The following is a 25,270-nucleotide window of genomic DNA, read 5'->3' as shown; positions in this document are numbered from 1 at the left end:
AGGATACAGGTTTTTTACCAAACCCCTGTACATGCAAATTAACCATAATCAGAACAAAAAGTGAAATGAAATCCTCTGATGCTTCAGATAATCACATGATCTGTATTGGTAAGGAAAAATATCATTTCATAGTGTTAATGCTGATCGAAATTCAAATATTTCCCCTTTATTGGTGTAGGATGTTGGAAATCAGGATAAAGAATTTTTGGGTAAAGTAGGCAAGACGAAAAAAGAAAATGCAATTTTCATTTGCAAATAAATAAATAAAAGCTCCATATGAAAGTATATATATTTTTTCATTATTTTTCTCCCTCCCATATATTTTCATAAGAATAAAATTTTGCTGAAACTTTTTTCTAATCCATATCATCTAAAACCGGTTTTGTTTTCTTTTATAGTTAAATGAGCCATCATTAGGAATAGGCAGATTAAATCTGATGCGTGGAACAATAGACCTTTCCACTAACCAATACTTGAAACTGATGGTGAAAACAGCTAATAAATTGGGTGCAAATGAAAGTACCTCGGAAAGAGAGCTCTCTGAAGCTCTCGAGTTTGAAAGGAAACTGGCTAATGTAAGAACAAAATATTTGTCTATTTAATTCATTAATTCCAGGACAAAATTTACTGATTATTTTCTCTGTCTGTTAAAAACCTCGTGATTACTATTTTTATGAATGATCACATACGAATTTAATGCCATATTACATACGGTTGTGCCTTTCGTAGTATTATTTCAAAACCTTCTGTATAAATTTAATAAATTCTGAATTAAATGTGTTTTATCTCTAAAATATGTGTCATACAGAGTATGTAAATTTAATTATTTTTCATACAGACATAAATTCTAAAACGCGTCTTATATATTAATTATATAACAGCATTTTTATAATGTTACGAATGCAGAAAATTAACGTGTTTAACTTTTTAACTGCCTTGGTGCCGAACAAAACTACTGGAATGAAAATTATAATAATAATTCTCTTACTAAACCTGAACCATGTAAGGAGTGGAGGTGGAATTATTTGGTAGAGATATCTCAAATGACATGTAGAAAACATTTATTAAAATCAATAACCATCGGTACAGCAGTCAGCGTACTGATAGAATAAGTGCCGCCACTATCCACTGTAACAGAGCTAGGCGGCGTGTGGCTTTAAAATAAAGCAACGATTTAATAATTTTTTGACTTGTAAATCATTTTAATGGCACAACTAGAAATAACGGTCATTACTGTCCTTATAAACTTTAAAGACGGATTCTTCAACTATGTTTAGACTCCAACGTATTATCGTTTATCGCTAGGGAGTTATTTTGCTTGCTTACTCTTCCTGTAATTAGATTAAATAGAAAAAAAAATGTGTTCTTATTGTTAGAAAATCGAAACTAAGAAATTTAAATTTGGTCATTATAATTTTAGCAGCATTCAGAAAATATTGTCAATAAAGGTATCATTACAATCAATCTTTGCTTTTAGTTAAGGAATTTGTATTCTGTGCTAAAACTCTTTAAGAACCAATTAATACTGCAAACTTGTAACTTCTTTGACACTTTCAGTTTATCAGTTAGTTAAATTTCATAATTATTTGATAATAAAATAATACGTATTTTTGCATTTTAATTTTCCTATAGCTTTCTTTGTCACCTATAGAAAAAATGAGGAATAAAATTGAAATGTACACCATTAAGACGCTAATGGATAAGTCACCAGAGGTAAGATTGTTAAACATTTGCTAGAAACATAAATCAAAATACTAGCTGTAAAATTAAATAAATTTTAATTAGGAAGAAAAAATAAACTAAAAAGGAGCTGTGCATTTATCTAAAAAAGTAATTCATATACCTTTATCAAATTGTTAGTAGGTTGGTGGCGTAGTAAATGCATAAGAAGAAACTTGCCCTCAAATGTTAAGCCTTTGTGCTGATTTAACGAATTTTATTTCTACGTAAAACAAATCTTGACAAGCATATTCTGTTTCTGAATGGCAGAGGGCTCAGTCTGAGCGCCCGTGTTTGTTTTCGCATCTCTGTGTATTCTGCATTTCCTGATAATATATTTGATTAAAAAGAAAGGAAAAGGGGGATATCTTAACAGTAAACAAACAAGAGTAGGATTTTATCGAAGACCAGAAGAAAGTTGAGCTTAAGTGAAAGAAATTTCTGTTAAAAGTTTTAATATTGATTCTTTTATTTTCAGTGGGAATATAGCCAAATTAAAATTTAGAATTCAGGGATGATGCCAGTTACATTTAGTATTTTAACTAGGATATATATTTTTATCTAACATATACATTATATATATATATATAAGAATTAAGACATTTAAATCCCATATTCAGTCCGGAACCAACTATAATAACACCAAGGAGCGCAGGGATTAGTTACATGAATGAGTGCTAAGATAGTTAAAATCAAAAATGGAAATAGTAATATTAGAAGGTAAAAGTAATTTACATCTTTTGTCAAAAAGTAGAGTTGAATACTTCAATTAATTTCTTGAATTCAAAGACATTAATTATAATAATTGTTGCCTTTATCAGTCCACGTCTTACAAGCTAAAGAAAAGTAGAGCAAACACTACAAAATTACAGCATTAAACATCATAAATTAGCATAGAAACCAAAAAAAAAAAAATCAAATATGCTGAGTCTAATAAACAAATCCATGTAAACACAACTAATCCAACACATGAAAAATGGATACAAAAAAAGCAAAGAGAAGGAATACGTAGTTATCAAAACTGCAACAGCAGAGCAACAAATATGTTAAAAATTAAAATTAAATTAATTCGACAAAATTAGTTAAAAAAGTCTGATTTTCCGAAGCAGCACGGGAGCAGTTATTAACCCTAACATGTGTTAGGTAATAAAATTAATATGAAATTAAAATGTGATTAATAATGTAAAAATGATTGTAAAATTTAATTGGAAAAATATTTATAAAATAGAAAATGTTTTAAAAGGATTTTAAACATTAATTATATTATTAATCAGATTTTAAATTAAAAGAAAATTAATTTTGTGAATATTACAAAATTTTAGCATTTATACGTCCCCTCCGTCCAGTCACTATAATTAGAAAAATTATAAATTCATAATGAAAAATGCAATACAAAAGGCTTGAAACTCGTAAGCCGAGTTTCTGCTGTACTAGATGAGGATCTTAAAGTCATAAAATTGTATCAATGTATTAATAGCTTCTTTTTAAACGTTTGAAAAACTTTGATTCGTTTGAAACGTTTAAAAACTAAGATTACTTCTTCTCTTCCTCGTTACGCAACGACAGTTAGCCAGAAATTAATTAATTTCTGTTCACTAGTCAGTATAATATCAAAATAATAATAATAATAATAACCGACGCATTTATACTTGCAAAAGAGCTCTCTAGCCACATTCCAAAAATAGCTTCTCAAAGGTTAACGACTGTAATAATTCAAAGGTTCCCCACTGCTTCCTCTCTACATCTCGGATTGCATACCACACTCCTTCTGAGTAAGAAAACAGACACGAACACTTCACCGTCATTAGAAAGAACGTAATTAATTCATATTCTGGCCTTTCATGTGTATTACGTACATTTAAATTTGTACATTTCCTCGTACATTTTTCTATAAGTAACTTTCAATTTTTCAGCTTATATTTCATTAATTTTGCAAAGATTTCATTGTTTGTTATGTTTATTATGTTTACAACGTTTACTTTGAATTTTATTTCATAAATATAGCAAAGATTGAATTATGTTTATTATGTTTTTAAAAATAACTTTGAATTAACATGGAAGCGAGGGTGTTGGGGGACACTTAAGTAAACGATAAAAAAAAATTTACTACTAGTTTATCCAGCAGAGAAATTTATTTACTCCTTTTCAATTTGGCAATAATATCTCGATATTTCAAAAACATTTATTAACTTAACGGAACTGCTACATTCAAAATGAATTCTTCATAGTACTTAACTTTAATTCATCTCACTTTAATCTCACTAATTGGATTAAAACTCGACTTAAAAGTTTGGCTTTAACTCAAATTGCCAGTTTGGCATCATACTTCTTACTTGAGTATAAGACGAAACATCTTCGCATTTATTAATTATTGTTAATTAAACGGGGGTTCTCATTGAAACATCAGCCAATTACCGATCAATGACGATAATTACTTGTTTTATTAATTTTCGTTTTAAAAGTTTCCATTTCTATTTTTCTTGCTTTAAATTCAAGTTCCTTTAAAAGTATTATTTTCCAGATTAAATTTCAATGCTTCTGGGTTACTTCATTCAGATACATTCTACTAACTTCATATTAGGAGTTAATATAATCAATATCACTTTAGCAAATAAATTAGTGTTATCTTACTTCGCAGCTATTGCGCAAGTATTAAGACATTTATTACGATTTCAATGAATTTAAATTAATTAATTCAATCTTTGATATATATATACACAGTACAATGTCCGATATTCGGACGTGCAATATCCAGAATGATCTAAAATCCAGACCTTAAAGCCACCAACAAATTTTTTTAGGAATTTTTTTTATGCTTTACGCATGTGCATTTCATTTTATCCCCGTAAGAAAACATGTGGAGAATTCAAAATTTTAATTTCCCTTCGGCACTAAATAAAGTACCTCATTATTGAAGAACAATCATTTTAGCATAAATTTGTGTGATAAAAAATTTGGTTGCGTATGTGCTTGGCATACATCTAAAATCGAAACATTCTACGTAGAAACATTGTTGATTTTACAACTATTAATATTTTAATCAATGACGCCAACCTGGCGAATCATTATTTATTATATTTTGCTCTCATCACCGTATGTTTATCAACGCATGACAACTTGAGTAATGACTCATGTAGTGATATGCCTAATTTTTGTTAATATTAGCAATTGAATAACAAGGAATATGGAAAAATTTAATGTTGGCATTACGCTTGGCGATGATTACAGATTTAAGTTAAATGTCTTTGCATATGCTAAAAATAGATTTCTTTAATGATACCCATAAACCAAAAGATCACATTTAGTGCTATTTGAATTAAGAATAACTGATTTTTTTATTCACTAAAACCCAGAACCGGCGACAGAGCTCGTATGGCCACACTGGCCAGCAGAATTTAGGGAAGACAAAATTTCTATCATTTAGAGAAGCACCGAGCAACAAAATTAAGGGATGCTAAAATTTTGATAATTTTGAGAAAGCACTGCGACCTAAAATTCAGGGTTGGCAAAAATTTAGAGCTTGGGAAGGGCTGGGTGGCAAAATTTAGAACCCGCAGAGACTGCATCAGGCGACAAAATATCTAGCGCCTGTCCTCAGTAAGCTTTTGTGGGAATTTACTTATTCAAGACTCAGATGAGCCTTAAGCATGTGCAATGATCAGACGTAAGTATAATAAATTAATAGATTAATACTATTCAGGCTTAATTGTCTCAGTGCGCGATAGAAGTAAAACAAAATTTAAGGGACATTTTGTCTTTCGTCGCTAGTCTCATGCCACATAACCAAAAATCTATAGCAGACGCTCCTAAGCTAGATTAAAATTATACTTTACTAATGCCAAACAATTTTAGTTAATATATCAGACTGCGCTGTTCTTTATCTTTCTGATTTGATGTAGCTTATGATTTTTTGCCGGCTGTTATAATTACAGCAATTTTATGAAAACTAAAGTTGGAATTCGATTACGTCGAAAACAGTTTCTAATTCTGGAGCTGCAATAGGATCTACAAAGCGAAAGTATGTTTCGATGTCCAATAAACAAAAAATGGAATTGCTTTAAAAATTGAATATAGGTATATCTGTCTCAAAATTATGCGAGAAGTATGACATTGGAAAGTCAACTGCATATGACATAACAGAAAAAGGAACTTTATGAATTTTTTGTGGAGTTTGACACCCCATTCGCAATGAATAACAAAAAATTCTTCGCTATGCTAAAATTGACAGTCATGACAAAATGATAATTGAATTGGTCAGACAGTCTTGCAGCGAGGGGCGTGCCATAGACGGGTTCAATGCTAATGGGAGAAATCAAAATATTAAATGAAGAAATGAGCTTAAAAACTGAGCGCACATATTCGACAGGTTGTTTAACCAGATTTAAAAATCGCAATATATAACCAATTAAAAATTTCAGGTGAAGAAATTTCAGCTGATACTGAAGCTGTTGAATTATTTGCAGATGAATTCATAGAACTCATTAATAGTGAAACGGTATCTCTAGGGCAAATTTACAACGCTGATGAAACTGATCATTTTTGGCAATATGTACCGCGAAATATCTTGGCAAACTCTACAGAAAAGGCTCCAACGTTTCAAAGATTTCCAAGCTAGACCAAAATTTTTTGCAGGCACAAAAGCAGCAGGAAAGCACAAGTGTAAACCTTTCGTAATCGAAAAAATACACAACCTCGAGCATTTAAAGGAGTAAAGGTTTCCTCGTTATATATCATGCAAATAAGAGAGCACGGATGACGCAAGCGTTAATGTATGATAGGTTTGAAACTTATTTCAAACCCGAAGCTCGGCAAAATATGAATTCGGTTAGTTTACGTGATGACGAAAAAATTGTCCTGATTATAGATAACGGTTCGGTTCATATTTCACTTAAAGTTTTAATGAAAGATAATGTGTCCGTATTATTATTTCCTCCAAATTGTACGTCCATCATTCAGACTACGGATATTGAAACAGTGCGCGTGCTGAAATGCAAATATAAAATAGCATTTTTAAAATCCATGTTAAATTTCTGGATAATCGCAACACTATTGAAGAAATGTTTAAATACTTTAGCATAAAACCTGCTGTGTGGAGCATCGCAAGGTCGTGGGAGATGTGGCTCCAGATACTTTAAAAAATGCTTGGCATAATTTATGGCCAGCTACCATATTTCATGGGGAGGATGATGAAGGTGATAGCCTCGAATATGAAGGCTTTTCGGATATCACAAGCTACAGGTGAAATTTTCCAATTAATGGATTTTTGTAAAGAAATGTGGAGAAGCGGTAATAAATGAAGATGATATAACAGAAATTTTTGATTGCGATGATAATGCTCCAATCATCAATCAATTAACGAACGTCGAAATCTGTAGTAAGGTTCTAGCTCCAGAAAATACCGTGAAGAAAGTGACAGAGAGTTTATTGAAAAAAAAATAGATTTTCAAAATAGTCGGAATTCTCGACTCAGCAACTACAGGATTTGAATAGTGGAACTCTATAACTGATCAAGAAATTATATCTGTTTATAGAACTGATGAGAAAGTATTAGCACAAAAAAACGAAGCAACTTAAACAAGTTACATTCAAAGAAATGTTTAATAAAGTAAACAAATAAATTTTGCCCTTTTTGCGTACATTTTGTTACCCTTTAACTCCCAATTGCTTCACTGGTTTTTAAATCACGATTTTATATTTTTAATTTTATAATTTTTACATGCCACCTTACTTGATTTAAACTGATGATCTAATATCCGGAAAAATCCCGACGACTCTGGATCTCAGATTTTGTACTGTATATTCATATATATATATATATATATATATATACATATATTATAAAATTGTTATATATATACATATATTATAAAATTGTTCATCTTAAAAATACCTTCGCAAATTCTTTTCTAATAAGAAAATGCTACTGAACGTTCAATAATATCTTTCTCAAACATAAAGATGAGAAACGCAATACAAAACTTTTCCTAGAAAGGTTTTCTTTCCAGAAGTATAAGGAAAGATTTCTCAAAAATTCATTGTACAGAAACGGATTAACTTGATTATTTGACCTATGAAAAACAAAGCTTCCACCACAATTTTCTCTGCAACGTCTTAAAATATTTCTGTTGCTTAAAAACAAATTCGCCCCCTTCCAAGGTTACGAATACAAGCCTGCTGTTCCACTTGCTTCTGACAAAGACCAGTTTTTCGGAACCGTTTTTATTGCATTCAAGTTGCGTAAGTCTGGTAAGTATACAAGAAAGGGAAACAAAATTTCTCTGATGAATATTAGCAGTAAATAAAACTTTCTCTTGTCCATTCTTCTTCAATATATATCGGATTTCTTAGTAGTAATTATAGTTTTTTTTTTTCTGAATTAAATTTTTAAGTTTTATATTTTTACGAATTTTTTTAGAAATATGTTTGAAACTTTCCTGTTCGCGAAAAGAGATAAGAAGCAATTTCGTTTTCCTTTTTATAGATTGATTGGCTTGATTTTTTCAGTCGATTATTGAATCAAGAAATCAACGAAAATGATCCTTTGCTTATTATGGCTCCAAAATTCATCAACAACTTTGCCAATTTCCTCAAAGAAGCAGATACGAAGTAAGATAAATTCGTCGGTATTTATCATACATCATTTTATAATACCTAGCAGGAAATTGTATTTTTATACTGCCTCAGTAATATCTATGGCAGTAATTACCAGTCTCAGTTAAAGAATGACACAGTATCCGGTGTCCGTTATGTTTTACTGTTGTAACATTTTTACTTATTTCTTCTAAGGTAATGAGGGCTTTCTTATTCAGCTCAGTTTGATTTATATTGAGCATTGTCTTAAAAATTAAGTTTTATTAGAAAATTTTGAATGCAACCTTATAATGTCAAAAAAGTGAAAATGCACTTTTAATGAAGTTTTCCAAACAAATTGGTTTCATTATGTTATTACGTTAGTAAGGTATGAAAAAACTGTTTTTTGGAAATTTAGACCTCTTATATATGGAAAAGTTCCTGTTTACTAATTATATTAAATGCGCAGAAGTTATTTCAGATACGATTTCATCTCTGTTGCAGAAATTTTCCTAAACATTTCGTCATTATTCCATTTATTGCAAAGTTGAAATATGTATATTCTACAGCTCAGATACGCAAAATATCAATTTTTAATTTTAAATGTGCTTTATGAGCGTATGATGTTACACATGCCGTCTGGGTTCAAGAATTCAGACAACATGCACAAACCATGTGCTTACCACCCGCCACTAGCAAGCTCACTCGTATTATATTTCACTAGTTATTCCGCTTGACACAGTTGCATCTACTGCTTTTAATAATGTTTCTAAAATCGGAAAAAAAAATTATTCATCAGCTTTGATTTAAAATTTACGAAATCCCTGCGACAGGATTACGTGTTTCATGTTTCGTGCCTCAAATCATTTAATGAAAATGTTATATCTACCGATGTGGACTTACTAATGGCCATCAGCAAAAACTCTTAACAAAATCTAAACGAGAAACTCCGAGTTTAGTTACTGTATGCTTTCATAAAAAATACCAATATTAGAAAACAGTTCCAATGTTGTTTCAGGTCAAAAAATATTAAATAAACTAACAGATGAAATATCGCTTTATTAAAAATGTTTTTGTAAAAGGCCCCAGGATAATTAATGATATTTCGTAATATTAATTGCAACTATCATTAAACTTACTGTTGTGAGATAAGAATATCTGAAACCGAATAATTTTAATTTATCAAAAGCATTCAGAAATTTGCTGTCGGGGCAATTGATCAGGAAACTAAAAAATGTTTTAAGAAGAAATTTCAACATTAGGTTCAAGGCAGAAGAAAGAACTCAAACCACATAGGATTCAGACAGATGAGTTTCCACCTTTAATCTCTACTTCTTTTAAACAATCTCTCCATTCTTTTTCATCTTATTAGACAAAACTGAAGCATTTATTTTATTCCTTAGAGGAAAAGGAAAGATTATTATAATAAAAAATTCCCAGTTTCTCAATTAAGAATGAAACTAAAAGATTTAGTTCAAGTATGGGAGAGAACGCACAATTCAGATAGGTCAGAAGTAAATATTGTATGTCCTGCTTTAAAGGATAAGTGGATTTTAACTAAAAATATTGTGTCAAATATTGCAGCAAGATAAAGGAGAAAAAAGCAAACGCTAGAATTTTTTTCTTGGGACAAAAATTAAAGAATATAACTGGAAAGAAATTGGAACAAACTGCAAAGAAATTGGACTTTCTTCCTCCAAAAACATGGAAAGAAATTGAATCTTCTTCCTGCACACTACTAGATCTTAGAAGGATGCAAGAAACGCGGTATGACCATATTGTAATGTCTAGCTTTTCGTTTCTCTTCGAGGAAGCTACACAATGCATAAAAATTGTAAAACTATGCAGATACTTTGATGCTATTATATCATAATAGGGTAAACTATGGAGCATTTTTATTCTGTTACGGCTATGAAAGTGAAAACATCTAAAGCTGAACCCTTTAACATAAAATGGCTGAGAACAGAGAAGAAAAAAGAAGTGAGATTTAGTTAAAAACATCAGCTTATTTACGGAGAAGTAGGAGAGTGTTGGTAAACAGGATAAAACTGCAGATAATGAAATGCTCAGATGATGTTACTTGTATTCTATTCAATTTAGCCAAGCTAGTGGTATTGCGATTTATAAAAATTTGACGAGAATAGCAGCCTTTTTTTATTCCCATTTTTTAATCTCCCTGCCATGTTATGAATCAATTTATTTAATTGAAAAATCTTTTTTAAACAAAACAAATGTCACTCTTACTTCCAACAATTCTATTGTACTAAAAGGTTTAAAAAAACGGCGATTTTGCGTAAAAATAAGAACTTACTTTAAAATCTCACAAAATTAATATTTTTTTCTTCTCTATCCGTTGCTGCAAAAATAAAAAAAATCTGAGAATTTTAATTTTTTCATTAAACAAAGATATGTGCGAAAAATCGTTTCAACGTGAAGTTTTAATACTCTAAAACTAATTTTAGAAAACTAGCTCTACCACGTTTAGTTATCATCCACAATGAAAGTGTATGCGAAATTTCAGTTCATTAGTTTATACGGAACATTTAAATGGATGGCAAAATTTCTTTTTTAACGTATGAAAATTTCACATCTTTATAACAAATATTTGTTTGGATGTTAGAGTATGAATGCCCTATAAAAGAATAAAATATTACGTATATATATATAAACTTAGGAAACTGAAACAGTAAACATGAAGTAGTAGATTTAATGCAAATAGTTCCAATAATCTAATCAGTCCTTTTATATTTGAGATATTGAAGCAAAAAAATAGGGAGGCATAATGAGATCAAACCTTAAAACTGAAGAATGGTTATTTCCTCTTCTGCTTCCTGTTGTACCATATTATTTTAAAAAATATCAAAAATCACCTAATTTATACTGCTTTATCATTCTTTTTTTAAAAAGACGAGCAAAGAATTTTTTTATAGTCTTTAAAAAATTCTACACTTTGTAGCTTCAATAAAATTTTAAAACCACGGTGCTCAAATAGTCGAACAAAAAGAGCGATTTTAGAAAATTCGCCAAAAATTAAAAATTATATTAAAATTTCGCACAAATTTTATATAAAATTTTGTTCTGCTCTATTCGAAGATGCAAACAGTAAAGTTTTCGAATTTTTAGTTTGTTCATTAAACAGAAATATGTCTTACAAATCGTTTAAACATTAAATCTAAATCGAATTTTGAAACCCTCGTTTCGCCACTTTGTATTTTCATTCCAAAAAATGTTATGTGTACAAAATCTGAACTCACGATCGTATCAGAGAGTGGTTTAAAACAGATGACAATCTTTCGATCATAGCGACAAATACCATGAATGAACTAAATAAAATAAGAAAAAATGAGATATTTCAATTCTTTTCTTGCTGCACGAAGTGCTCAGTTAACAGAAACGCTGCAGTATACCATTTAATACTTCATAAGCAATTTCACTTATTAAAGAATCCATTAAAATTTTCCAGGCTTCAATTTCTTTTACAATTTTTCATATAGAGTTTCAAATACTTCCTTTTCTTGTAAACTTATGTTAAGTGAGTAAATATTTTTCTGTTAGAAGATATGTAGTTTTGTTTTTTAGGAGGACGCACAACACCAATATAAATTCTTTGTCTATGTATATGGGTAACAGAAAAAGAAGAAAAAAATTCTAATATAATTTTCCACCGTTTCGTTCTATGTTTTTAGGGCAATGGCTAATTACATGATGTGGAGAGTTGTTTTTGAATCTTTGCCCCTTTTATCGAAGGAATGGAGAAATCTGGCTGTGGAACAGGGCTTTTTGACGTCAGAAAGCAAAGAAGAGCCACGCTCAAAAAAGTGTAGCATTTCTTTTACAGATGATACTTTGGAAGTGCCTCTAAATTCCTACTTCGTACGCCACTATTTCAAAGACGAAAGCAAGGAAGCCGTAAGCATAAATACATTTGTTCACGAATGCGTATAATGTAGTTCACAGATTATCCCCTAAGCTCTCATATGACTTAATTTGTTCAAAGAATCAATGCCTCTTACATGCTAATTTGAATTTTGCTTTCTAAAATGAAAATAACCTAATGATATCATAAAAAATAACTCCTTGTGGCTCTAAGCATTTTCAATTAGGTACGCTGCAGCGCGATATATTTCCCTCGATTATTTGCGCCTTGTTATGACTGCTGATATTCGTCCTAATTTTAATTAGTGAGCTTTTCTAAGTGGGCATTCCAGTGTAGGCCAAGTGAGGGATCAAGAGGGATCATCATCCATTACAACAGAACTCCAATTATATGGACTGAAGTTTTATGAGACTTTTTTTTTTTGTTTGTTTTCATAGAAAAATGCGTGTTTCTTATTCGGTTTTAAAGAACTGAAAATATTTTACTTTTCTTCCTTAACTCTATTATCTTTGATGAAGCAAAACTCGATAAGTAAAAAAAATTCCCTTGCATTACAAAGTTACCGATACAGTGTATTTAGCCAACACCGTCTAGAAGAAATATTTAGTAGTGTCTCTATAACTGTCTATGGTATGTTACTTTAAAATAGATAATACGAAGTTATTTTCTTCCTCCCGATTTGAATCGTAACCATGGAACTAACAACTGCGGGAAAAAAGAGCCTTGCCTAATTATTTCCTACATTTCATTTCCGAACTATGCGAATATAAGATGACTTCAAGTGCAGTTTTAAATGACGTGTAGAAAATAATTTCAGCGCGGTTATGACAACTCGATTCCAATTGCAATTGAGACAGGTCTAGTAGGTGCACTGAAGTATTGTGTTTTAAAGTAACAGACTATAGAAAATTCTGATTTAGGCTACACGAAAAACATTTCAATAAATACTCTAATCTTACAGTACTGTAAAACTTCGTTTGTAGCAATAAGTACTTCAAACGCCGGATATTTGGAGTTCTAAACTACTTAGTACGGATCCATGACTAGTTGCCTACCTACATAGAAGAGAATAAATATTCACTATTGGAGCTATTTTCGAAATAGTAACTATAAAAGAGGATCAGCTCTTACTGTCATCAGAGTACCAGCTAAGGGATATTGCCACTAAATAATGTTATCACCTGTATAATTTTTAAATAAATGCATGACAACCCTTAATTCTGAATCGAAAAACTGAAGATATGCTGAATTTTATGTGGCGGAAGTGCCATGAAAGTAATGTCTATTCAACAAAGTTAGAAAGGCAAACATTTAAGAGTAAAAAGAAAAACAAAAGTTGTGTAAATTATCTTACGAAGAAAACTGAACGTTGATATGAGAAAAAAATGAAACCAAATAATGGCAACACTTACCACAGTATCTGAAATTCTAAATAATTATACTACTTTAAAACATTTTGTAGTTTTGCTGTTGAATTTTATGTGGGATATTTGTTAAAAAAAGCGGTTTTTAATAATAAAATTAGAAAGGTAAAAACAAATATGTCATTAGGAATGAGTCCATGATCAGAGTGCAAACACAATAAGAACATACAAATCTAAAGAAATCCCCCAGTGTGACGTCAAAATCTAAATCCTTTCAGACTTTCTTACTTTCTTTTGAAAAATGAACTACCTTTGGTGCTGCTTATATTGTAAGACTTTCAATGTGTAAATCTCAATTACTGTAGAATGTGACAAGTCTTAAGAACTAGATAGCGAATAATTGCTTAAGTTCGTGTGATAATAAACAACAAGATAGAAGGGTAACTAACCCTTTATTATTCCAATAAGATTTAACAAAACTCCGCATGGGAGTGTACAAACAAAGCCGACACTTGGGATTGAATTTAAAAGACTAAGAATTAAACTAAAACTAAGATTAACTAAGGAAATATAGCCGAAACTATCACGATTCAAATCGAGTTGGCCCCTTAACTTATTTGACTACGAAGCTTAGCAAGAGCCTGAGTACGGCCAAGCGTAATAACAGCTTTGAGAGAGAGAGTGGCCAAAAGGGCAGGCACGCGTAAATCAGAAACTCTGATTGTCTCTGACTCTGTAAGTAACTTCGTGGTTTAATTACCGCTCCTCCTCATTAAATATTCAGCAAGATTCCAAAACTACGTTCTGGCCGGAAATAGTAAGTTGAAGTTAAGAATTTGACAGGAAAGGAACTTTAACTTAAAATTTAACTGCTAATAAAATTAACGTAATCCTTATGATATATATGTATATATATTTTTTTAATTTAATAATAAATGGGAGCTCTAAGACCTCATAAATCGAAAACTACGTCCTCGATACATGTCCTCTTCCATAAATAAATCGATTATACCGATATTAATGGAAGAGAACTTACTATTCCCCGTAGAAAAAGAAACAAGATGTTGTTTCAGTGCTTATTACTTCTAATGTCAGGTTTCAAATAGTGAGAAAGTTAAGGTTATTGGTTTTCATACTAATAAAAAAAATCTGATCTGTACACCACATGCTTTCCTTGTACGGAATATTAAATTATACGCAGTTTTCTCCTGCATTTCATTTAAACTTATTGAATTCTACTTCGTCGGTAGCGCATAAACCATAATAGAATAAATGCAGTCTTTAAATTTCACTATATTTATTTACCGTAGCGACTCTGGTTATAGTTCATTTAATAGCGTTCATTTAATCATCTCATTCAATTTTTAAGTCAGAAGGCACAAAAGTTACATCATTTGAAGAATTATCAAATCTTTTCCACATGTTCTATTCAAATACTATATATGATAAATCTAAAACGATGTATAAAAGAAATGAAACAAACCAAAAACTAAAGTTTTTTACAAACGATTCAGCGCCGCTTACCTAATGTTCATGCGCTACTCTAAACATTTTCCTGGCGATAATATTTGCTGCTAATACGAAACACTTATATCCTCGAATTTCGTTAGAGATATATTCCTCATTCAATTATTTCAGTTCTCACTACACGGCAAGGCAAAAATGCATAAAACTCAAAATATCTTCATTAAAAGTTGAAAGATATAGAAAACATAAAGCACCAAATACAGTTAAAATAATTAAAAAAACAACTTTTTCAATTAAAATTAGAGTTTCTGTGCAAAAACAAGCAATTCGGCCTGCAGGCAAAAAGGCAGATTTTTCGGTGCACAAAACTAAACTTGATCCCACTCGGTAGAAAGACACTGAAAGCGTAGAAACTGACTTTTAATTTGTTGTGAACGCTATGCTGAGTCAATATAAAGAATAATTTAATAAATTAAATGATAATTCCAGAAGGAATTAAGCATGATTTAATTCGCAATAATACAAGAAGACGTTGTCTTTTGTTGTTGTGAAGCTCAGTTTCTCTAGATTGTCAACAAATCCACTATTCAGCTAAGTTTCAAATGTAAACAAATATGGCTGCTATGGTTAAAAAAAACTGGCTTAGCGGCACTTGAACATCTTTTAAATTGCTGATAATTCTACAACTATATCATGTAGGAAACTAAAGGCATAAAAACCTTAACCGGAAGATAAGAACAATATAATTCAATCATTTTTAAAGCAAAAAAATGCACAATTTAGTAGCATATAACAATAAAAAATCTGAACACATGAAGCCGAGTAACAGAGTGGACATATATATATATATATACTTTGGTGTGGCCGATTGCAACCAAAAACGAAGGTGCACATCTACATGTTATACTAGTCCCGCATACGAAATTTGAACGTTCTGAGATTATTCGTTTCTGAGTTATGCGAGATACATATATACTTACATACGTACGTACAGACGCCAAGAAAAAGTCTCTTCTGAATCCATTTTAAAACAGTTTATAAATCATTTTGGGAGAAAGGGTTCTTTATTCCGTCTTTACGTACAGATACCACTAAAAACATCGTTAAATTGCATTCGATAGCGGTCAAAATAAATAGTTTTGTTGAAATATGGTAACCTGGAATTTTTCGTGATTACAATACTTCCTTTACTTCGTACAAGGAAGTAAAAAGGACACTGTATATAGTTGTTATATATAAGCATATATTATTGTTGCTGTTGATTATGCTCACTTGTCTGGCGTAGTCAGTCCAAGCCCATGAACTTCCTCGTAGCGAGGTTCGCTAAATTACGCCTGTCGTTGGCAACAGCCTTGAGGACCTAACAAGTGACAGTACGATTTCGCGCAGTTCCGCCCTCAATGTTTTGGTGAACACCCGGGGCGGACGTGTCCGAGGGTCTCCCAGCTCTCTTCTTTTCCAGCAAACCACACGAGAGGCAATTCGGCTCGCCTCATATTTAAAGCGCAGCCATGCCGCACCGACACTATAGATTTACAAACATCTATGCCTTTCCGGGATTCGAACCCGAGCCCTTCGGTACGGCAGTCAGCGAGTCTATCGACTATACAATCATTTTACTGCTTATTTGTAACTCTAATGTGAGACATGGGTACAGAAATTATAAATATCGAAGTTTTTCACAAATCACGACTTACTTCAGAATGAAATTTTTTTGATCAAATTGATTTTGGTCTTCGGTGGACGTTATCATTTAAGATAGATGATAAGTGTTTGTTCACACTTTTAGAAATATTGGTCCCTTTTTGAAGTGGTCATCTTGGAGAAATGGTCTCAGCAAGATGGTTCATTGTGTGTAAATGTTTTTAATCAATGCTTGTAAAAATTGAATCCTTTCTAAGACGACCATCACGTTTGTAATTTATTTTGGTCTTAAGTGAAGGTGGTAGCTTATAAAGGTGATGCTCAGTAGAAATTTTTCACCTTTGAAAGTGGTCGCCACAAGAGGGATCATTGTATAGTAAACGTTTAAATCAAAATAACGTGGCTATAGGATTCAATTTAATTAGATTTTCAAAAGTTAACAATTTTCAAATAATCTTCTTAATTTTTACAAATTTGAATTCTCTTTTTTTTTTCGTTTCAGAGTTAAACACTGATAAGTTAAACAATTGTTTCTTGTGCAAGTATCTTCCTTTTAATTAAAATCAAATGAAAGAAGATTCTGTATTACTAAATTATGTAAAAAATTAGCAATATACTTATCAAAATTCGAGACTTCAAATTGCATCTACAACGGTTTGTTCGAATACTGCTTTTATACCAACGCTCAGGTGAACTCATTCAATTAATGCGGCAGTCAGTATTTCACTCAGCTTAAGGTTGTGAGTCTGTGCTTAACCTATCCGCAGCTTAAGTCTGCATGGGGGGGGGCATTGAGGAGCCTATATACTGATGACCTGACAATGACCCGCACGAAACCCCTGTATTTTTACTACCGGACAGGCCAGCAGCTCGGTTACCTTCTTGCAGTCATTGTCATACTTGCTAGCGCGCAGTTGTGGTTGTCCTAAAAAAACTTTCTCTCCCAGTCTAACGACATTTCTCGACATGCCTTAGTTTTGTACTCCCCATTACAAAATAAAAGATGATTTATTTTCCGCTTCCTTTATCCTTCTTTATATTCCTTTTTTCGGAGGGGAGTGATTTTTTTCCTACTCCCACTATGTAAATACGAGCTAGTGTCTCCTTGAAAGTCCTCCATGAAGGTATAGCTCTAATGAATTCAGCAGTAACAGTTAAAATCTTTGAACATAAATGGATGAAATTTTTAACAGATTTCATAATATTTTGTCGGTTGGAGTTTCTTTTACACTTTTCTTCGGGAGCTATATGAAAGAAAAGTTCAATTTATTTTATCAAAACTTTCTCACTCTTACGGATGACTGACTGTCTTCATGTTATTTTGAAACCTCTGAGACTAGAAGAACGTATATCGGATCAGCTTTAGTCAATAAAGCTTTTTTTTCTTTTCTTTTCGCCATCGACAGAACAGCTGGCCTACTGGGTTAGGGGCTGTTTAGCCTTAATAAGTCAGCTTTAGGAAAAACATTATATATTTGAAGGATAAAAGAAATATGCTTTGCGAAAATAAACTGATCAGATTTTAAGTCAATAAGACTAATAAGTGTGCTTTAGTATGCACGGATTATACATATAGTATATCTAAAGGTAAAATATGAAGAAACTTATTTTTATGTAACTAAACAAAAAGCAGTTTCCGCCAAATCTTAAGCAGAATTACAAAAATACATTTCTTTTTTTGATTTCAATATTGTCGTTAAATCTTCAATGTTATTTCACTTAGATTAAGAATATGGAAAATCTCATATCACATGTAAATTTACTATTAAAAAAATATGCCCATTTAAATAATTTTCTTCACCCCGAAAAAAGTGGTATTGTTTTTCCTGCGCGAATTTCATATCTCGACAAAATAAAAATTGTGACCACTTCATATGCAGTATATATTTCTTACAGGCCATCCATTGAAAAACAACGCATAGTTATGGCGTTACGTTTGGAACTTTGGAACTTTGCGGTTATACTGGCTTTCAGCAGGAAATTAAAGTCCTGCTCTTGCCAGTTCCTGATGTGATCCCATGTGGGGCCTGACAGAGCAGAAACCTGAAAGAAATTTTCTCTCGTGGAGGTAGAAGTGTGCTGGAGAGAGAAAAAGAGAAAAAGAAGCACTTTGCTCCTGTACTGCTACATCTTGGATGGAATCCGCCAAGCAGGGGCCGGAGAAAAAAACTTCGGATGACCTGTGTAGGATAGCCCGAATACTAACTGTTCATTCGTCGGAGCCAGTCACGTGGGAGGTCACCCTCCCAGAAACTGACCCCGATCGATGCTGCTTGAAAACCTGAAAACTGGAACTTAGAATTCTGAACTCAAGAGGTGGGCGGCAAATGGGCGGCGGTTTTTGTCTTCAGCCAGGATTTCGTAGATAAGAATGTCCGTGAAATTAGCGGGATTCACATTGATAATATTATTAAAAACGTTGTTGTTTATTCTGCTGAGGTAGTCCTGAATAGTATCTATTTTCAAGTCGGAGTGGAGAGTCCTATTCCGAACATAGTAAGGAACTTTTGTGATGATTCTTAGCACCTTATTTTGAAGCACTTGGAGTTTGCTAATTTCGTTTGCTTTGTAGTTTGCCCAGGCTGGGGAAGCATACGTGAAAATGGGTCGGATTACAGATTTCATAAATCCTCTTTTTCAGTCTGAGGGTGAGGTTTTCATTCTTTAGGAGAGGGAAAAGCCTGAAAATGATCCCGTGTGGTTTTCCGCTTACCCTAAGCATATGATCCTTCCAATTGTAGTTCTTGTTAAGGGTAACTCCCAGGTAATTAGCTTTATCAACTGTAGGGATGATTTTGCCAAAAGGTTTAACCTCAGTTCTGACCCGTTTCCTCTGTCTGCGATTTCGAATGAGTAGAATCTTGGACTTTTCTGGCTGAATGCACGTTTTCCAGCGACTGCACCACCCCTCAATAGCAGGGATTTTCGCCTGAATTCTTGACAAGGCATACTCTGGGTTTAGAGACTTGGTGGCTATCGCTGTATCATCAGCGTAGCTGGCTGCGAGAACATTTGTATCCTCGGAAAACCAAGGGAAATCGTTGGTATAGATGATGTAAAAAAGCGGGTCTAAAATTGACCTTTGAGGAATACCTGCGTAAATATTTTTGACACATGATGTTGTATTTCCAACTCCAACGGTGCAAGTTCTATTTTCAAGGAAGGACTTGATAATGAGTATCAGATTTCTGGGGAAACCGAGATGAATTAGCTTATACATTAGCCCTGGATGCCAGACGCGGTCAAAAGCCTTTGCCACGTCTAGCATCAGGATAGCAACACTCATTCTGTTGTGCATAGCCGCGCCGATGAACTCCGTGAGGCTGACTAACTGCGTTGTGGTCGAAAGTCCTTTCCGGAAACCGTGCTGGTGATCAACGAGAAAGTCCAAGTTTTCTTGCATTCTGAGATAAATAATACGTTCCAGGATCTTGCTTATGGAGGACAGCAGGCTGATGGGTCTAAAGTTTGCCGGGTAATCCTGTGTTTTCCCTGGCTTAGGAATCATCAGGAGGCTTGCTTGCTTCCAGAAAAGCGGGAAATAATTTTGATACAAACATGCATTGAGAATGCCTGTTAATTTGCATACGGTCTTAAAAAGCATGTTTTTCAGCATATGGTTCGTGATCTTGTCCTTTCCTGGAGCGTTCTTTAATTTAAGTCCCTTAATAATGTTCTGCTTTTCGTGCGGCGTGGTTAGTTTGATAGAAGGTTCTGTAGAAGGGGAGTGCAGCCATTGATCGTTAAGGTAATGAACTTGAATGTCCGAACTATGATCTGAGGGGAAGGAATTTGGAATGAACTGTTTAGAAAGGTGTTCCGCTTTGTCTTGATCGGAGTAAGCAAATCCGTTATCGCATTTAAGCGGTTTTCTGGCAGAGCAGGGGCGTTTTGGTGTCCTTGTATGACGCCAGATGGCGCCAGGTTCGTCGTTGATCTTTTCCATCTTACCCTGCCATAAGCTAGAACGATGGTTCTGAATCTTTTGCTTGATTTTCCTGTTAAGCCTGTTAATTTGAGTTTTGATAGCAGGATCCCAGGTGAGATTAAATTCCTTTCGGAGATGATTTCGAAAGCAGATTATTTCGCGAATTTTGGCAGGAAGCGTGTGCTCATGTCTGACACGGTCAACCTCAGTCGTAGCTAGGGACTTAGCAGAATGCAAGTACGAAGTAAGTCTGTTATAGCACGTTCAATATACGAAGTGCTTTGTAACGAGTCACAATTAAAATCAGTCGTCATCAAAGTATTATGATAAAGATTCCAATCAGTATGCTTAATTGGCGGTAGGTTCTTAGCATTTTCCACTCCAAGGTAAGCAAGCACAGGTACATGATCAGAAGACATGTCAAATGTTACTGTAATAGCCATAGGAATATTGAACGTCGTAATAAAAATATCCAGAATGTCAGGCCGATGGTTGAGTATATTTGGCCTATAGGTAGGCTCATCCGGCACATGCAGAAAGACAGGGTAATTACACACAAAATCATGCACTATGCGTCCATTATAATTCGAGTTGCATGGCGTTACGTTTTGAATACTTTCCCTTTATCCAGGTGCAGTCAGGAGATTGTCCAGTCAGGTGATCGTGCAGAAGTCAGGTGATCGTGCAGAAGAAGTCAGGTGATTGTGCAGTGGAAACGTTTTGTCTCGCGTGCTTCAATTAAAAAACGAAATAAAGATAAGAAAGATTTGGTTGATTTCTTAGCAAAATATGGTGTGCTAAACCAACTATTTTATTTGATATTTTTGGTATTTTTAATAACATAAATGCAAGTATACAAGTAACGAAAGAAGTTATTTTAACTTTAACCAATAAACTGTTGAGAACACTTGGGTTTAAAAAAAATTACTTTTGTAAGCATAAATTACAAGAAATTGTAGTTTAGAAAACTTTCAGTCACTTCTAAAAGACTATTACAAAACAATTAATAAAATAGATATTGATCATTTGACAATACTTGTTCAAACTTGTTCATGGCTTTACAAACTTATAAATAAAGCAATTTCAAAACTTGAAACTTGAAACATAATAATAAACGACACATAACGTGGTAATAACGTGGTCGTGGGATAATAAACGACACATAACTTCAAAACTTCAGAAAAATCAATTAATTGGTTCTGGGATCATCTTAGATACGATTATCCAATAATATCACACACAAAAAAAAAAAAACCCTTTAAGAGCGTTATTCTAATTTTCCACATCATATTTGTTTGAATTTGGATTATCCATTTAGACCAACATAAAAACGAAGAACAAACGATCTGGACTCTTAAATCTGGATCACAAAATGAGAGTATCAATATCATTTTTACTCCCAAATTTAAATAAATTATCAACACCAATCTTAAATTTCGCATTAAACGTGATTTGTAATCTCTATATATAATAAAACAAAAAGTCTGTCTGTGTGTGTGTGTCTTTCGTTTGCGCTGCGCGTAAGCTAATAGACCCACGGCTACGAAATTTGGTACATAGGTGCATCTAGACAAGAGCCAGTGCACGTCGAAGCGATTTTTTCGAAATTCGAATTAGATTTTTTTTATTTTATGTGTTGTGACGAAATCGCGTCATTTTGAGACATAATGGGTTATAGGAAAACGAGATTTTACTCTACGCACTCCATTTTCACATGGTAATGAAACGTAGGCACTTAGCTATTTTACGAACTTAAAATAAATTTCGTGTTTTAATAAATCGATTAAATACGAATTTATTTAACAAAGTGAGCTTAACACCTTTTCAGCGGGATTTTTTCTAAAAACGTTATTTTTAAAAATGTACAGTTTATTTTTCTTTGATTTTTGGACACGTTAAACTTTCATCCTTGCGACTGCTTATACAAAAAGAATTTTGGAAAAAGGATAATATTTTGCATTTTTAAAATTTTTTTAAATGAAGCTTCCGAGTACACTTCTCACATCTCACATCTTTACAAATGTGATTTTGGCAACAATTTTCCTTTCTTATTGTTGTTGATAGATTTTTGATGAAATCGCATCATTTTGAATAGTTTCATTCTTTTAGAAATATGGGTTTGGCAACAATTTTTCATCGTATTTCTTATGTCATTGTTTTTAAGAGATTGGCATAATTCATTGCCGTTTTTTATATACATAATACATTTTTATTGATGTTTTTATAAAGTTGTTCTGCGGAGTAAAATTCTGCGCGGAATTTTTTGTTTTTTTGAGTTTCTTTCATGTTACTTTTTGCTTATTTCACTGTTTGTAAGATATTGAAAAGTTTTGCATGATTTTTTTTCTTCAACGAAAAGTTGGTTAATTTTTTTATTAGGATAATTAATATTTGTATTAAGGGATATAGCTTATTTCATTGTAATTTTTGGTGCTACTTTGGTAGACGATTGCACGGATTTTGGCAATTTTTCTTTTGGCGAGTAATACGACTTATGGTAAACCCATTGCTGGATAAGTTATTTATGGTAACCGATACTTTGCTGTCATTTTATTTAAAAAATAATGCGTTTTATTATGCATAAATTCCGTGTTTTAAATATTATTTATGGCTTCTAAATATTAAAAATCAATTTAATTTTGCATTTTTATTTGAAATAAAAATTTTGTTGTTTATAATATTTTATAAAATTTTATGTTGTGGATGATGTAATCAATGACGTCACCTTACTTAAAAACGTAATTGGTTTTATCAATATCTGTAAATTTAATTTAATGTTTTAAAAATTATTTATGGCTGTTAAATATTAAAATACAATTTAATTTTGCATTTGTTTTAAAAAAATGATTTTATTCTGAAAGTTTATTTAAATAATTTTAATTCTATGCGTAATGTAATCAGTTCCCTTATTGGTTACTGAATATTTGTGCATTACCGCGCCATTTTAAAATTTTATTATTCATCTCCTCGAATTCCTCAGATTTCAAATGGAATGGATATGTCCGTTTTGAAAATGAATATTGTTATTGGTAATTACTAAGAATTATTGGTATCGGAATAAAAAAATTGCCCTTTGAGACCTTATTTTGGCCAACCTGGCTTTCCTAATCAAATATTTATTTATAAATTGTTGATAGTGTCAGAGGAAATTTATTTTAAATTTTTGGAGAATACCTTGCTAATTGCTTCTCCAATGAAGTGCGAGAGATGTGGATCACAAATGAAGATCTTTTTTTTTTTTTTTTCTTTTTTTTTTTTTTTTTTTTTTTCCTGGTACTTATTAATATACGACAGGTAAAATACTTTAAAAAAAAGTAAGTACATAATTTTCTTTTACTTTACAATTGTATACTTCAACTTTTATTAAAAAATTAATACAATATTTTCAAAAATTCCTGAGATATTTATTGCCACATATGTTTTAATGTTAAATAATTAAATCCTATAAAACTTATTTTAAAGTATTTAAGTAATATTTTAATTCTTTTAAACGTTGGTATGGTGTTTTTAATTCGATATTCAATTTAAGCAATATTTTAATCCAATTAAATGTTGGCGCAATGTTTTTATAGCGGTGTTTTTATTCTATTATATGAAAGTAATAATTTAACCTTACTTTAGCATTTTATACTCTTAGTAAATGTATTTATTTACATTTGCCAGCCATCTTAAAAACAACGTTTTCTACAAAAATTAATCCATTATTTTTAACGATATTTATTTTTTTAAAGTTTCCAATACTTTGCTATATGCGTAAAATACGTCAAAACAGCATTTTTCAAGATGGCTGATGACTATATAAACCAACAATTGCGCCAATGTAAATCGCCAAAAATCTGTGCAACCGTCTACCAAAGTAGCACCTAATTTTTTTCTCTTGAAAATATAAGATAAAATATCATTAATTATACTTTGCTTTTCAGTTTTTTTTTTTTTTTTTTTTTTTTTTTTTTGTATTCTTTTATGTTATTTATTGCTCATTTCACTGTTTTTAAGATATTGAAAAGTTTTGAGCGATTTTTTTAAGAAAGAAAGTTCTTAACCTCCTTTATACCATTTGAGTTCTTAAGATTTTGCAAAGGGAAGTTGGTTAATTTATTTATTAGGATAATTAATATTTGTGTTAAGGAATATTGCTTATTTCATTGTAATTTTGTTATACCTAATAACTTTTTTTTATGAAGTTGTTCTGCAGAGTAAAATTCTATGCAGTTTTTAAATTTAACGTTTGGTGTTCCCTTCAGCCATTTTCCCGGTACATTTAAAAGCCAGACAAAGGCTGGCAGCGAAGCTGTTAATCTTAATGTTAGTGAGCCGCTAAATTTTTATTTTATTAAAAGCGAACCGTTATGGAAAGAAGATTAAGAATCACTGTTCTACACCTCTGCAATACCGACAGACATTTAAAGATAAATTCTTCCTTTGGAAACGATATCTCAGAAGATCTTTTAGTAAATTAACCTTAAGGTAAAACATGAAACTGCGAAGAAGTCAGTATTATTTATTCATGAAAATGAAGCGTACATTAAGGAAATAACTTTGACCAAATACATCTTTTATAAATTTTCCGTAGTTATTAATCCCGAATATTCGAGTGATGATTACCTTCTTATTTTATATTTCCAATGAGCGTGTGATGTTTATGATTGCATTGAAGAAACAAATGCACCAAACAAGGTGATAACCTTAAGAAATTTGAAT

The 25,270-nt window shown here is 32.0% G+C and overlaps 1 protein-coding gene across 1 annotated transcript in view; it reads left to right on the top strand.

The window, feature by feature from the left end:
• LOC118184773 (neprilysin-2-like) overlaps positions 1 to 25,270 on the top strand; it is a 105,508-nt gene that overhangs the window by 29,679 nt on the left and 50,559 nt on the right. Inside the window, exons 6-9 of the mRNA XM_085810049.1 lie at positions 399 to 575; positions 1,633 to 1,713; positions 8,201 to 8,325; positions 11,976 to 12,198. Of these exons, the coding sequence (XP_085666175.1) occupies positions 399 to 575; positions 1,633 to 1,713; positions 8,201 to 8,325; positions 11,976 to 12,198 (606 nt within the window). The remainder of the gene's footprint in view (positions 1 to 398; positions 576 to 1,632; positions 1,714 to 8,200; positions 8,326 to 11,975; positions 12,199 to 25,270) is intronic.

This window comes from Stegodyphus dumicola, chromosome 2 (genome assembly GCF_044657685.1).
Source record: "Stegodyphus dumicola isolate Sdum_Otavi_A_Nest chromosome 2, ASM4465768v1".
Lineage (NCBI taxonomy): Eukaryota > Metazoa > Arthropoda > Arachnida > Araneae > Eresidae > Stegodyphus > Stegodyphus dumicola.
This window is presented reverse-complemented; position numbering and strand designations above follow the sequence as displayed.